Below are 16,245 nucleotides of genomic sequence, written 5' to 3' on the forward strand. Positions count from 1 at the left end.
CAATTTCAATTAAGAAAAATGTCTCAAACAAATTCATCTCTAATGGAAAGGAGATGATGAAGCCAGTTACTAAGGAGACCAGTTTTCAGTTTCATGCTAACTAAAATGTGGGTAATACAAAGGCCTGCTTTTACTGGCAATGTTATTTGAAACTGGATTAATTAGACTTGCCTGCTTTAAAACAGATGTTCATGTTATAATTTGAGTAGAGTTGAGAAAAGGCAGGCACTGGGACTCTGTGCTGGGTAAAGGAGCAGCAGGAAAAGAAGGTCCACCGGTGAGTTCCTGACTATTCTCCAGTCCAGTGATTCTCAGAGTGTGGTCCCTGGACTAGCAACATCCACACAACCTGGGAACTTGTTAGAAATGCAAATTCTCAGGTACTACCCCAGATCTAATGAATCTGAAGATTGGTGGGGGAGTGGAGGTAGGGGATATTGTGAAGCCCACTGAAGTGTGGGAAATGATGCTCCAGGCTGTGAACCCATGTCCCTCATCTGACCTAACCATGTCACTGCACCATTTTTTCTCTAGTGTTTGCACCTGTAACAGGATTAATAATAAAGACAATGGAGCCCAGAAGTTTCAAAATTTTAAAACAGGGGCTGAAAATGGAGGACAAGGTAGAAAATCTCTGGCTGTAAGTGAGCCATACCAAGAGACTGCAAGAACTCAGAGCCTATGTCCAAAAGATAATGGTTCCATTTACAGTTAACAAGGAAAAAAAACATTCTCATTGGCTGTGAGGGCTAAAACACCAAGCCGGGGGAACTGTCCAAAAAATGAGAAGCATCAGGGAAAGGATGTAAAAGACTTTAAAAAGGAAAAAGAAAAGCAAGCAAATTCATGTGTGCGTGCACGTACACATGCACAGGAAAGTCAACAGCAAAGAGACAGCTTCCACCAGGACTGGGTGTAGCTGAGACCTAATAAGCCTGCACCCAGGAGGAATCCAAAACATCTCCACATGAGGACAGAGCTCTGTAAATTCGGAAGCACTTACAAGCGTCCTGAGGCCGTAATAACATGCCAGCTCCAAGAGCTGCAGCCATTGGCAACATTTAGTGAAAGGTCAAAGGTCAAAGGTCAAGGTTCATTTTGATCTCAAGTAATACCCCGAAAAGGTACGCACACCAGAGTACAGTGCACATGCTACACAAAGTCAAACAGAAAACGGTACTGCAACCCACACAACAATGAGGGTTTTCTCAAATGCAGGCGCCCCTTTTCCAGAGTTGAATGTCAACTACTCTAAATCCCAGGGTTAGTTACTCTCCCAGCTCTCATCAGCCATCTAGTCCTGAGGCTGGCACATGGCTGTACACACTCTTGTTTTCTAGGTACACGATCTTAAAACACAAAACAAAACCAACACACTCTCCTTCCACTTTACACTCACAAGGAGAAGCCTGAAGTTTTAAAAATAGCTTTTAGGAAGCCAAGGAAACCCAACAGTAGCATATGAAATGAAAGCATCTAGTGAACACAGGCACTGAAAGGGTTAGGCTCCAACCCAAGCTAGTCACAAACACTGCCACAGAGCATCTGCTAACAAAGGAATCCGACTTTGCAGGGCTTCCTGAATATCTCATTTACCCTGTAAAATATGTAACGGAATGCACACCTTATTAACTGTGTGTAAATTAACAAATTACCGTGAGGCATTTTATCATACGTAATAATTCAGGCATTTAAAAAGTAAAACCATCTGATTCACAACACACACGTCTCCCCACTTACTCAAACCAAAGCTTTACAGCTCCAATATTTTGACTTCTTCACAAGAGTAGGCAGGACAAACGTTTCCAAAAGACCAGTAATTTCAGACGCCCCAGCAAGTAGGAATGAGTTCGCAACAATCAGGAAGCAGGGAGAAAAAGAGGAAGGTTCACAGTCTCTTTAAAGAGGCCCCACTTTCCTCTACTCCACCGCCAACCTAGCCCACTCCACTTCGAAAGAGCTAATCAAAAGTTAAGGCCCCTGGGCTTCCCTGGTGGCGCAGTGGTTGAGAATCTGCCTGCCAATGCAGGGGACATGGGTTCAAGCCCTGGTCTGGGAAGATCCCACATGCCGTGGAGCAACTAGGCCTGTGAGCCACAACTACTGAGCCTGCGCCCCTGGAGCCTGTGCTCCACAACAAGAGAGGCCGCGATAGTGAGAGGCCTGCGCACCGCGATGAAGAGTGGCCCCCGCTTGCCGCAACTAGAGAAAGCCCTCGCACAGAAACGAAGACCCAACACAGCCAAAAATAAATAAATATTAAAAAGTTAAGGCCCCTAGGACCTGTGTGCAATGGCCCGTATTTAAAAGTAGGCAGTAATAATGTGGAAGTGAAGAAATATCTGACCGCATTTAAGAAACCGATGCTGGATTTATCTGGTTTCCTTGGATATAAGAAGCTGCTCTGTCTCAGTCACTGTGACTCTAAGGTTAACCCAGAGCACCAGTGGGCCACTGTTCATTTTCAAAGAGTTCTCAGTCAGAATATTCCAAAAACAAAACAGGCACATAAATCAGTGAAACTACCATCTATGCTGATAGAACACGAAACAAGAATGGACAAGAGCTGGGAAATTGCCTGGTGGTCCAGTGGTTAGGAATGGGCACTTTCACTGCCGTGGGCCGGGGTTTGATCTCTGGTTGGGGAACTAAGATCCTGCCAGCCACATAGACAAGAGCTGATATCTGGAGTTAAGCTTAGCTTAGATCATGTGGATTCTAACAACTGATACTGAACAATTTCTATTTTTTTTAATTTTAATTTTTTTATTTTTGGCTGAGTTGGGTCTTCATTGCTGCGTGCCAGCTTTCTCTAGTTGCAGCTAGTGGGGGCTACTCTTCATCGCGGTGCGTGGGCTTCTCATTGCAGTGCCTTCTCTTGTGGCAGAGCATGGGCTCTAGGTGCGCGGGCTTCAGTAGTTGTGGCACACAGGCTTAGTAGTTGTGGCTCGCGGGCTCTAAAGCACAGGCTCCGTAGTTGCGGCGCACGGGCTTAGTTGCTCCACAGCAACTAAGCTGTGGGATCTTCCTAGACCAGGGCTCGAACCCGTATCCCCTGAATTGGCAGGCAGATTCTTAACCATTGAGCCACGAGGGAAGTCCCTGAACAATTTCTTTTTTTTTTTTTAACTTCTTTATTAGAGTATAATTGCTTTACAATGGCGTGTTAGTTTCTGCTTTATAACAAAGTGAATCAGTTATACATATACATATGTTCCCATATCTCTTCCCTCTTGTGTCTCCCTCCCTATCCCACCCCTCCAGGCGGTCACAAAGCACCGAGCTGATCTCCCTGTGCTATGCGGCTGCTTCCCACTAGCTATCTACCTTACATTTGGTAGTGTATATATGTCCATGCCTCTCTCTCGCTTTGCCACAGCTTACCCTTCCCCCTCCCCATATCCTCAAGTCCTTTCTCTAGTAGGTCTGTGTCTTTATTCCTATCTTACCCCTAGGTTCTTCATGACATTTTTTTTTCTTAAATTCCATATATATGTGTTAGCATACAGTATTTGCCTTTCTCTTTCTGACTTACTTCACTCTGTATGACAGACTCCAGGTCTACCCACCTCATTACAAATAGCTCAATTTCGTTTCTTTTTATGGCTGAGTAATATTCCACTGTATATATGTGCCACATCTTCTTTATCCATTCATCCGATGATGGACACTTAGGTTGTTTCCATCTCGGGGCTATTGTAAATAGAGCTGCAATGAACATTTTGGTACATGACTCTTTTTGAATTATGGTTTTCTCAGGGTATATGCCCAGTAGTGGGATTGCTGGGTCATATGGTAGTTCTATTTGTAGTTTTTTAAGGAACCTCCATACTGTTCTCCACAGTGGCTGTATCAATTTACATTCCCACCAACAGTGCAAGAGGGTTCCCTTTTCTCCACACCCTCTCCAGCATTTATTGTTTCTAGATTTTTTGATGATGGCCATTCTGACTGGTGTGAGATGATATCTCATTGTACTTTTGATTTGCATTTCTCTAATGATTAGTGATGTTGAGCATTCTTTCATGTGTTTGTTGGCAGTCTGTGTATCTTCTTTGGAGAAATGTCTGTTTAGGTCTTCTGCCCATTTTTGGATTGGGTTGTTTGTTTTTTTGTTATTAAGCTGCATGAGCTGCTTATAAATTTTGGAGATTAATCCTTTGTCAGTTGCTTCATTTGCAAATATTTTCTCCCATTCTGAGGGTTGTCTTTTGGTCTTGTTTATGGTTTCCTTTGCTGTGCAGAAGCTTTGAAGTTTCATTAGGTCCCATTTGTTTATTTTTGTTTTTATTTCCATTTCTCTAGGAGGTGGGTCAAAAAGGATCTTGCTGTGATTTATGTCATAGAGTGTTCTGCCTATGTTTTCCTCTAAGAGTTTGATAGTTTCTGGCCTTACATTTAGGTCTTTAATCCATTTTGAGCTTATTTTTGTGTATGGTGTTAGGGAGTGATCTAATCTCATACCTGTACCTGTCCAGTTTTCCCAGCACCACTTATTGAAGAGGCTGTCCTTTCTCCACTGTACATTCCTGCCTCCTTTTATCAAAGATAAGGTGACCATATGTGCATGGCCTGAACAATTTCTATATAAACACATTTAAAGGCTTGGTGACTTCATTCCATAGTGAGATAACCTCAACTGATTTTTGAAAAAATACTTCTGTAAGATTTAAAGTTTCCTGGAGATTATCTAGCCAGTACTGGGCTTATCTTAACAGATGGTAAGATATTAAAAAAAAACTACAGTACCCCAAATACCACCACCCAACATAAGTATGATTCAAAGTCAGCATTTCTGTTAGAGTGAAAATTAAGTGTTAATTTCTACCAAATTTGAACCCTTGTTTACACATGACAAAATATTTTGCTTTTATGGAAGAGGTCTCTTCTAGTGCTAAGAGATGATGCCATGCTGTTGAAGACGCCTAAGGTGTAATCCTATTTCTTCTTTCAGCTCATGATAGGATTTTAACACAGTTCCACAAACGCTTTATACAGTTAGTTACCTTAGGGGAACCTTAAGCACAACTATCGCAAATAGTGCAAGATGTTTGTAATTTAACTGCTTCCCTTATCTTTCACCAACAAACCAAATGCCGCCTTTGGTCTTCAAACAGATGTGGGCGCAGCTCACAAGGAACATGAGTTCCTTGTGGGAACTCAGTAATGGACCTTTCTCTTAATCCCATCTCAAGAAGCACACATCTCAGTTTAAAAGATGTAACCCAAAGTTAACTCTTCACATACAGCTAATTCGGTGCAATTTAAAAACCAGTACCATCAGTAACATTAAGGATTAGAGTTATGAATGAGAATAATGGTTACTTATCCTTTATTCACTGACTTTGAAAGGCTGCACTTCTTTCACTCACTCTGCTGTGTTTTAATATACAAAGAAAACAAAAGGAAAAAACCTGTTACGTGGACCTACGTTTTGGCCGTGACATCCACATACTGTCCTGGGCGAAAGTGAGCAGCATAAAGAGGAGTGCCTTTATGAAAAGAAAACAAAAAATCAGTATGAAATCAGCCCAAAAACAACTTCATTAAACATAAACTACATACAGGAAGCCTTCTAGCTATCAGATTTCAAAATGTCAGGAGAGTCTCTTCTGCAATTTTAATTATTAGAAATGTCAACAATAAAATAACAAAACTGCTCAACAAATGTATTTTAATGGACTGTATGTAGGCTGAAGTATGGGGCACATGGTGCTGGAGTGGCCAACAGCCCACGGCCACTGGTGCGCTTGTGCCTTCACAGAGGCCAACGTGATACTGGCTGAAACAGGCAACTCCTGTGACAACACTGTTCCTGCTGGTAAATACATGAGATTCTTGGTTGTTTCTGTGAATAACAATATGTTAAGATGTATTTCCTATTTCAAATAAGGAAAATAAAAATAAGAGAATGACTCAAAAAACACTGGGGCTGGATCAAGTCTTTTTTTTTTTTCCTATTGGAGACAAGTTATCCAAAAATAGGAATCAACATTAACATCATCCAGTAAAAGACTTTTTTTTTAAAGCTGGAACCAATGTAGTAGAGAATGTAATCAAAAGCTATTTTTGTTTGTTTAAAACAGGGAGTAAAGTGCTGTAGGTTTAGTGTCCTTCAGGTAGGACCCAACGTGGATTTATATGGGCAGAGAAAAACTTTCATTTAAGAAAAAATATGGGAGATTAAAAAGTGACCGAATTTCTACAAGGTTGAATGACCTGAACTGCTGATATTTGACCATTTTTCACCCCCCCACACACAAAAAATATCATATGGTTTGTGCTACAGCAAAAGTTAATGTGGACTTAATTTTTATACTTGTTAGTTTAATTCCATGTACTTTACCTCAAAGATGAAAAACTTGCACTTCAAAAAATACCTTCAATTCTAAGTTATATCAAGGCTGACTCTACTGCCCCTATTAATCAGGCCTATTGCAATTGTATTCTACTTCAAGAAATTCAGTTCAGGTATTAAAATATCAAATCTTAAAACATCCTTCTACAGTCTACTTGTTAGAGAACTCAAGTTCAAGAGATAGGGAGCTTTTCTGAAGTTCAAAGACATCAAAATGCCATTAACTATATGAACCAATATAATCATAGTGCCAAATCTTACTTTTTCAAGGTGCTATGGTCAGTCACTTTCCTGTTTCAGGCTACATTTTCTCAAATTATCCTATCTCAGTGAGGGTCTATTCTTCACTTAATAAAATGCCAGCCTACAAACAGTGAACTTCACATTTTAAAAGTTCGTTTATTTATTTGGAGTGGCTTTTCCAAATGTGAAACTCTCTGTACATTAAAAACAAAAGTGTTCCTCCCTCTTTCATGGAAAACAAAGAATTCTCTACAGTTCTTTCCACTTAAAAAAGAAAAAGACTTGTTTGTCCCTAGTGATTAAATCAGTTACAGTTCTATATTTAAAAATAAATGTTTGGGACTTTGTACTGTGAATTCAGCTTTATTGAAAGGGCTTACATTAAACAAATCACATATTTGGGTATTTTTACCTCCCTCTTCTCCCCGACCTCAGATTACCTGGTTTAATTACAGCATTATCTGTTACATTAAAGATTTTAACTTTCTCTTTTGGTGGCAATCCAAGTTCTCGGTAAAATTCCAATATAGATGTAGATTTCTAGAGGAAAAGCAGCACATTAATTACAAAAAGTGGAATTTAATGCCTAGAGATCTAAACTAAGTTACTAACACTCCAGGAAAACAAATTAAAGAGCACTCTGCTTCCCCAATGAACAAAAGAGTACTCTATAGCCCTTAATTAAGGGAGGTGAGATTTTTATCCATCACACTCAGAATTGGCATAGCGTAGCTCATATAAAGAACTGGCATAGTGTAGCTCAAAGTATACGGGGAAAGACTTTTGTTCCACAGGAAAAGAAATACAGTCATGCTCATATTTGGATTTTTTTTTTTCTTTTGCGGTACGCGGGCCTCTCACTGCCGTGGCCTCTCCTGCTGCGAAGCACAGGCTCCAGACACGCAGGCTCCGGACGCGCAGGCTCAGCAGCCATGGCCCACGGGCCCAGCTGCTCCACGGTATGTGGGATCTTCCCGGACCGGGGCACGAACCCGTGTCCATTGCATCGGCAGGTGGGCTCCCAACCACTGCGCCACCAGGGAAGCCCTCATATTTGGATTTTGACTGGAGACCGTCTGTATCAAGAACCCCAATCTTGGGAAATTTGACTCTAATTTCCCTGCTGTGTCCAAGCAGTTGGGAGGAAACATGACAAGTCACATTCAAATGTACAATCAGACTTCACAGTGAGTGCCAGTGTGGCCTGGCCAACCCACATTCCCCTGTTAAATCCCTCTCACACCCACATTCACCTGTTAAATCCCTCTCACTCCCCAAGGCAGCTCCGCCACAACCTCTTAAAACCTCCAGCATTCTCCCCTCCTTCTCCCTGCTTTGAGCTGATAATGTTGCTTCTTATTGCACTGAAAAAAACAGAAGAATCGAGAGCTCTTCCCCAAGGTTTTACCACCAAATCAATCATCACCCTCCCACCCCACTCCAGGTGCACAAGAGGCACATGGGAAGCTTTCAGAGAACACCAAGGCCAAGGCCTCAGCTTGGAGGCTGTAACTTCACCAGTCTAAGGGGGCATCCAGGTGTCAGCATATTTTCAGCACTCCATATGGTTCTGATGTGAATCTGGGGCTGGGAACCACAATAACAGATGAACTGTCCATGTTCTTATTAAAGCCAAATCCTTCACTGTGTGCTGACTCCTACCTCCTCTCACCTACTCAATGGCTTTACTCCTGAAACTGTCCCCACCATCTTCTTAATCAACAATTTCCCCCTTTCCACTCGAACTTTCCTAGCAGCATAAAAGAATCACAATAACTCACATTAAAACACAAACCTTTCCTTGGCCACATTATCTCCTCCAGCTAATCTTTCTGTGCCTGCCCACGACAAGGCTTTCATCAGGGGCTTCCAGCCCCTCGTACTCAATGGGACGTGCTGGTCAAAATCACCAAATGCCCTGGTCACCATGAGCACTGCTTGGCACAGGCAGCTGCTCTCTCCTTGGAAGGCCTCCACTCCACTTCCAGCTACTACTCCCTGGTTCTTTCACAGGCTAATGACCCACTTTTCTAACATCCACCCCAAATTCTACTCTGAACTACAAGTTTTTCTGCCCAATTGCCAAGTCAACATTTCACTTTGATGTCACACAACAACTCAAGTTTAACACGTCTAAACTTGAACTCAACACGCTCCTGCCCCGCCAGGCCTGCTCTCCTCGTCTTCCCAATCTCAATAAACAGCAGCTCCATACTTCTGTTTAGACCAAAAATTCTATGGTCACCTACAACTCTTCTCTTTCTCACATCCCATGTCCATCCATCAGCCATTCCTGTAGCCTCTATTTAAACATATAGCCCACATCAGCCACTTCTCACTCTGACCCCAGCCAGCCGTATATCGTCTGGATTATTTCAGTAGCCTCCTATCACGTCTCCAACTTCTATACTCCTGACCCCCTGGTATGTTCTCCATTCACAGGCTGGCATGATCCTTCTAAACTCAAGTTACGTTAGTCTCCACAATGGCCTGCATCTTGTGCAGAAGAATCGAGTCCTAAGTCCTCACCATGGTTTCCAAGGTTCTACACCACCTACTCTCCTCCCAGCTTGCCCTGCCTCGGGGACAATGTGCTCCTTACCAGTCTAAGAACTCACTAAACAACAGCCTCAGGTCCTTTGCACATACTGGTCCCCCTGCCTGGAATGCCATTCTGCCAGATTTTTTTCCCTTTACCTTTTCCTCTCCATAGTCTTAAACTGCCTATGCTATTTACAACTGCAGAAAATGTCTGCCTCACTATTATAGGTACACAGAATAATGACCTGACTTACACACATCATGGAAAGATCATCACAATAAGTTTAGTGAGCATCCATCATCTCATATAGATAAAAAATTAAAGGAAACGAAAACAAATTTTTTCTTTGTGATGAAAACTCTTAGGATTTACTCTTAACTTTCACATATAATGTACAGTGTACAGTGTTAATTATATTTATCATGTTGTACATATATCCCTAGTATTTATTTACCTTATAACTGGAAGTTTGTACCTTTTGACTGCCTTCATCCAATTCCCCCTCCTCCATCACCTGCCTCTGGTAACCACAAAACTGAAATCTTTTTCTATGAATTTGTTTGTTGAAGTATAATTGACCTATAACACTGTGAGCTCCTGGTGCAAAACAAAGTGATGCAATATTTCTATTACACAATGATCACTATTATAAGTCTAGTCACCACCTGTCACATACAAAGATATTACGTAGTTACTGACTATATTCCCCACACTGTATATTTCATACCCATGACTCATTTATTTTGCAACTGGAAGTCTGTACCTCTTAACCTCCCTCACTTATGTCTCTCCTCACGCCTCTGCCAGATTTCTGTGTAATATGCTCTCTCACTTCATTCAGGTCTTCACCCAAATATCAACTTACCTTTCCTGATTTTCTACCTAAAATAGCACCACTTTCTGTCTCTTGCAATGCCCTTAGCACACTTTATTAATCTTCAAAGCACTTCCCTCCATCTGTCACAATACACATTTTTTAATTGTTTATCTTCTGTGCAATAGCTTCCCTGTCTCACCCCCAAGCCCACCAAAATGTAAGCTTCTAGAGAGCAGAGACTGTAGTGGCTGCTCCATCCCCAGCTCCTCGCAGGTCCTACTGTCTGCTCTTCCCTCCACCCCTGCTTTTTCGTTCTGCTATTGTAAATATCCTTGAATAGAAAATATCCTTGAATAGAAAACTTTATGGACAACTTATTTCCTTACCATAATGTCCTGTTGTCTTTTTTTTCTGTTTTAATTCTTAACTCTTGATATAGATACTGTAAGACTTACCAAAAAAGCTGTACCACTTCCTGATGTGAAGAGTCTCTTTCATGAGAATATAAGCAATAATATTTATCTTCCTGCTGTTCCCTCTCCCTCTGCTTCCCCTCTGCTCCTAAACGAAGCACCTGCAGGACCCCAATGAGCCACAGTACTCTACGTATGCTTACCTGTGCCTGCCCATGCCAGTCTGTTGGCCTATAATCTCCCCCCGCTATGTACTTCCAAAGCTCACTGAAAGTCTGTTAAATACATGTCTAGTCCCAGGTCCAGTGATAAGCCACACTTATCTGAAGAACATGTATTTGAATATGCAGCAAACTTCAGGTACTTGCTAATTTCAGTTTGAAATAAGAACTGTGCCCCTTTATAATTTACTGAGTAGGCTGTCCTCAGCTGACATGAAATTGGGTGGCATTGGCCTATAAGCAGAGAACTTTAGTTTCTGGATCAGTCTGCAGCCCCCCAAGAATCTCCCTGGAGCCCCCCAGTGGGACTGTGCAACAAATACTGAACAGCTCTGCTCCGGATGTCCACAGAAGATTGTTCTCTACCTCACAGAGTCCCCTCGGGAAGCTATCCTTTCTTCCAACAGTGATAACATACATTCACTCCAGTCATTCTTTATGGTTTCACTTCCCATATGCTGAAATCTAAGACTGATATTCAACATCGCTTTTACCAAGGCCCCTGCTTTTCATCCTCAGTCATACTCACTTCTTCCACAAAAGCAAACACAAAAGTTCATTTAAAAATGTGGCTCCTTGAAAAAGAAATAAAAAGAAATCCAGACTGAAAGGGAAGAAATAAAACTATCACTGTTTGCAGATGACATGATACTATATATGGAAAATCTTAAAAGATGCCATCAAAAAAACTATTAGAATAAATGAATTCAGTAAAGAGCCAGGATACAAAATTAATATATAGAAACCTGTTGTTTTTCTATGCACTAACAATGAACTATCAGAAAGAGAAATTCAGAAAACAATCCCACTTGCAATTGCAAATTATCAAAAAAATAAAATACCTAGGAATAAATCTAACCAAGGAGGTAAAAGACACTTGGACAACTAAAAGACACTGATGAAAGAAAGTGAAGATGACACAGAGAAATGGAAAGATATACCATGCTAATGGACTGGAAGAATTAATACTGTTAAAATAGTCATACTACTCAAGGCAATGTAAAGATTCAATGCAATCCCTATCAAAATACCAATGACATTGCTCACAGAACCAAAACAAAAAATCCTAAAATTTGTATGGAAACACAAAAGACCCAGAATAGACAAAACAATTTTGAGAAAGAAGAACAAAGCTGGAGGTATCAGGCTCCCTGATTTCAAACTATACCACAATGCTACAGTAATCAAAGCAGTATGGTACTGGCACAAAAACAGACACACAGATCAACAGAACAGAAGAAAGAGCCCAGAAATAAACCCACACTTAAATGGTCAACTAATCTATGACAAAAGAGGCAAGAAAATACAATGGGGAAAAGACAGCCTCTTCAATAAATGTTGTTGGGAAAACTGGAAAGCTACATGCAGAAGAATCAAACTGGACCACTTTCTCATATCATATACAAAAATAAACTCAAAATGGATTAGACTTAAATGTAAGACCTGAAACCATAAAACTCCTAGAAGAAAACATAGGTAGTACAATCTTTGACCTAGATCTTGGCAAAATTTTTTTGGATCTGTCTCCTCACGCAAGGGAAACAAAAGCAAAAATAAACAAATGAAATTACATCAAACTAAAAAGTGAAGGAAACTATCAAGACAAAAAGACCACCTACTGAATGGAAGAAGATATCCACAAAAGATATATCTGATAAGGGGTCAAAATCCAAAATATACAAGGAATTCATACAATTTGACAGCAAAAGAAACCCAACAACCCAATTAACAAGTAAGCAGAAGACAAGAATAGACATTTTTCCAAAGACATACAAATGACCAAGACACTTGAAAAAACATGCTCAACATCACTAATCATCAGGGAAATGCAAATAAAACCACAATGAGATATTGCCTCCCACCTGTCAGAATGGCTATTATCAAAAAGACAAGAAACAACAAGTTTTGGAGAGGATGCGGAGAAAAGGGAACCCTTGCACACGGTTGTTAGATATGTAAATTGGTGCAGCCACTACGGAAAACAGTATGGAGGTTGCTCAAAAATTAAAAATAGAAATACCATATAATTTAGTTACTCTATTTCTGGGTATTCTTCCAAAGAAAACAAAAACACTAATACGAAAACATATATGCACATCTATGTTCATCACAGTGTTATTTACAATAGCTAAGATATGAAAGTGACCTAAGTATCCAATGCTAGATGAATGGATAAAGATGTGTATATACGTGTACACACACACACACACACACACACACACACACACACACACACAAAATGGAATATTACTCAGCCATGAAAAATAGAAATCTTGCCTGCAACAACATGGATGGGTCTAGAGGATATTATGCAAAGTGAAATAAGTCAGATGGAGAAAGACAAACACCATGTGATTTCACTTATATGTGGAATCTAAAAAACAAATGAACAAAGGTAACAAAACAGAAACAGACTCATAGATACAGCGAACAAACAGGTGGTTGTCAGAGGAGGATGGGGTGGACGGGATGAGTGAAATAAGTGAGGGAGGTTAAGAGGTAAACTTCCAGTTACAAAATAAATGAGTCAGGAGGATGAAATGCACAGCATGGGGAATATAGTCAATAATATTGTAATAACTTTGTATGGTGACAGAAGGTAACTGTGAGGATCATTTTGTAACGTACAGAAATACTGAATCACTATGTTGTGTATCTGGAACTAACAGTGTTTTAGGTCAATTAAACTTCAATAAAAATTTTAAAAATGTGGATCCTTAAAATTATTTTCCTGATGTACTGGATTCAGATTTATTAAATTTTAGAACAGACTTCAATTTTATTTTTGACCTTCACATATTCCACCTGGTAACTTAAAAACATTATTTTATTAATATTGGTTTTTAAGTATTCCAGGAGGCTTATGAGAAAAATCCTGTACTTTTTTTAGTAATACAAAATGGACAAGATAAACATCTTGACTAAGTAACTATAGACTGAGACATAAAAAGGACAAAGGTAATACATACTTCCTGATTATCTTCCAATTTCACTAAAAGTGAATAATTTTTTTCTTTTAAAATCAAAATATCATAAAACTAATTGGGTATCTGCCCTGAGAAAAACCAGATGTTCAAGATGAGTTGAGTCAACAGCAGTGTAACAAAGGGCTTTTTTTCCTCTAACTTCCAAATAAATGATTTCAAAAGGCAATTTAAAAGACTGACAGCAGAGTCACACTTGGATAATCCTATCTATGAGGTTGCATTTTTTTCCTCCCTCTTCAGAGTTCTCTGCAATTATCCTCCTCACAATCAAAATGCTTCTCTGCTCCTAAGATGAATTGATTTAACCAACTTTAAGGCCACTTAGCTTCCTTATTCAAAAACACTATGTACCACATCAGTTTTTATTTATTATAAGGTACACAAATAGCAAAAGCAAAGCAGTCTAGTTTCTTGGAGGCATAAATTCTTTACAGATTAAAAAAAATAACATTCTAGCCCTATTAAAAATAAAACTGATTCAATCAACTCATTTTAGAATGCTTAACTATTTAATATTACCTATTCATAGGTGTCTCTTCTCTCTCTCAAACCCTCTATAATCAATCTACCTGCAGTTTCCCTGAGGGTTACAATGTGCAAGAGAAAGTTTGTATACTTTTAATTTCAAAAATCTTTTTCCTTTCTGAACCAAAATGCTTTACTTTTAAAGAATTCTAGAACTTCATTTTCACATCCTATTCTGATGAAAAGTCATTCAAAGACAAAACTTTTTTCTTAATATTATAATACATGACCTCTGGTCCTAGAAAAATAGTATCTTGAAGAATAAAAGGGCCTCTGTAGCACTTCTATACCAGAGTAGTGAACAGTCTTAAAAGTTTATGTCAGATAAGTGGTTAAAATTCACCACAGTATAAGAATACAGCATCCAAATCACCCTGCTGTGCTATATATTCATTGGTGAGATAAAGCTTAAGGTATGAAAACCAGAGTCTCAAATATCAAAGTAGAAATAAAAGTACTATCGTTTCTGTAATAGTTTAGTTATTATGTTATTTATTTATTTTTTTGCGGTACGTGGGCCTCTCATTGTTGTGGCCTCTCCCATTGCGGAACACAGGCTCCAGACGTGCAGGCTCAGCGGCCATGGGTCACGGGCCCAGCCACTCCGCGGCATGTGGGATCTTCCCGGACCGGGGCACGAACCCGTATCCCCTGCATCGGCAGGTGGACTCTCAACCACTGCGCTGCAAGGGAAGCCCTAGTTATTATGTTAATAAGACTTCATCAATAAGATTATCTGTATCACTAAGTAAAATAGAATAAATTGAGCTGACAAGTTCATTTTTGGAGGGGAACTTTTGTTTTTTCTTAAAAACTAAAATATTTGAGAACCAATGTGAGACTTAGAACTGGGAGAGAATTCACAGACCATCAAGTCCAATTCCTTGTCTTCATGGGTAAGAAAATGGCTGTTCAAAAAGGTGGAGTGAAGGAGCTACTGGCAGCCATGGAAGAACTCAGCTCTTTTGACCCCAGGTCCACTCATTTCCCACTATCGCACAGTCCCAAGGAAGTAATGTTCACAAATCTGCTGGAGCAGAATGGATTATCCCAACAGGACACCTGACTTACAAATACCAAGGCTGTAGAGTCATAAATTTACAAAATTGGTAATGAAATAAAGATGACAGTCCTAACAAAACACAGAAATACAATCAATTAGAAAACAGAGGTGTCTATCAAACTGAAGAACTGTTCACATGATTCACAGGAAGTTGGGCAGATATTTACACACTTAAAAATTTAAACATTTGGCATTTTTAAAAAATGTTTCCCAAAATATCACATTGTGCTTTTAATTACTGTAGTATTATCTGAACCCTGTAGGCAATAATCTGTCAGGAATAGCAGATATTACTATGAAGGCTTAATGAAAAATAAACTAACTATACTACCATAATATGCAAAAATAGCTAAGTCCTCTAATACTTATGAGATAGGCCTATTAAACCACAGGACTCCAATCAGCGCCAATTTGCTGATCAGTATATACTTATAGGACAATTCCACCTGGATTTTCTAAAACACTTTAAACACGTCTTTCCTCCAAAGCAACCCTTTCCTTGTCCCTGTCCCAAGTCATGGCATGAGCACTGACCTGCTGGGTTCTCTTCCCACACGCCCACACTCACCTGGTCTTTTATAATCCCTGCCTCTTCCAAGCCCAATGCAACTGCTCTGGGGCAAAAGACTTTTATCAACTCTCCCTGAGGGCTTAAAACAACCTCCTAAATGTCCTCCCTGCACCTGGCATCTTCTAATTTAGTTAACCATGATAACAATTTGACCACTGCCCTGGTTAAAGAATTCAGAAAGTTCCTCAAAGTTTACAAGATGAGGTCTAAACTTGTTAGCCCTCCATCCTGACAACCCCGCCTGTCACACCTTTATCACATTCTCCCCGACTGCACACTAAGATCCAGACATATGGCCCTTCTCTTACCAAGCACCAATGCTCTTCCATGCATCTGCTTCTGCAGAGCCCACTCTGCCTGGCATGCCTTTAGCACCCACCCTCCTTTCTGGTCTTCTCCCTGTGAAACCTCCTAGAATTCCCACAAGCAGAATTCGCTAATGTGCTTGTTGCATTTATAGTACTGTGTTGAGATAGTCAATTTATTAGTCCACCTTCCCTATGTA

The 16,245-nt window shown here is 40.0% G+C and overlaps 1 protein-coding gene and 1 long non-coding RNA gene across 3 annotated transcripts in view; both read right to left on the reverse strand.

Moving 5' to 3' along the window:
• Positions 1-16,245, reverse strand: part of LOC125964483 (uncharacterized) — a 68,233-nt gene that overhangs the window by 26,595 nt on the left and 25,393 nt on the right. The window lies entirely within an intron of this gene.
• The window catches only part of MRPL3 (mitochondrial ribosomal protein L3), a 46,628-nt gene that overhangs the window by 24,773 nt on the left and 5,610 nt on the right, over positions 1-16,245 (reverse strand). For both annotated transcript variants that reach the window (XR_004478913.2, XM_004283422.4), the window contains exons 5-6: positions 7,042-7,141; positions 5,432-5,492 (exon numbers count right to left, since the gene is read on the reverse strand). Coding sequence is in view for 1 of the 2 variants with exons in the window: in XM_004283422.4 (XP_004283470.1) it covers positions 5,432-5,492; positions 7,042-7,141 (161 nt within the window). In the remaining variant the exon portion in view is untranslated. The remainder of the gene's footprint in view (positions 1-5,431; positions 5,493-7,041; positions 7,142-16,245) is intronic.

The sequence above is a fragment of the Orcinus orca genome, chromosome 5 (genome assembly GCF_937001465.1).
Source record: "Orcinus orca chromosome 5, mOrcOrc1.1, whole genome shotgun sequence".
Classification (NCBI taxonomy): domain Eukaryota; kingdom Metazoa; phylum Chordata; class Mammalia; order Artiodactyla; family Delphinidae; genus Orcinus; species Orcinus orca.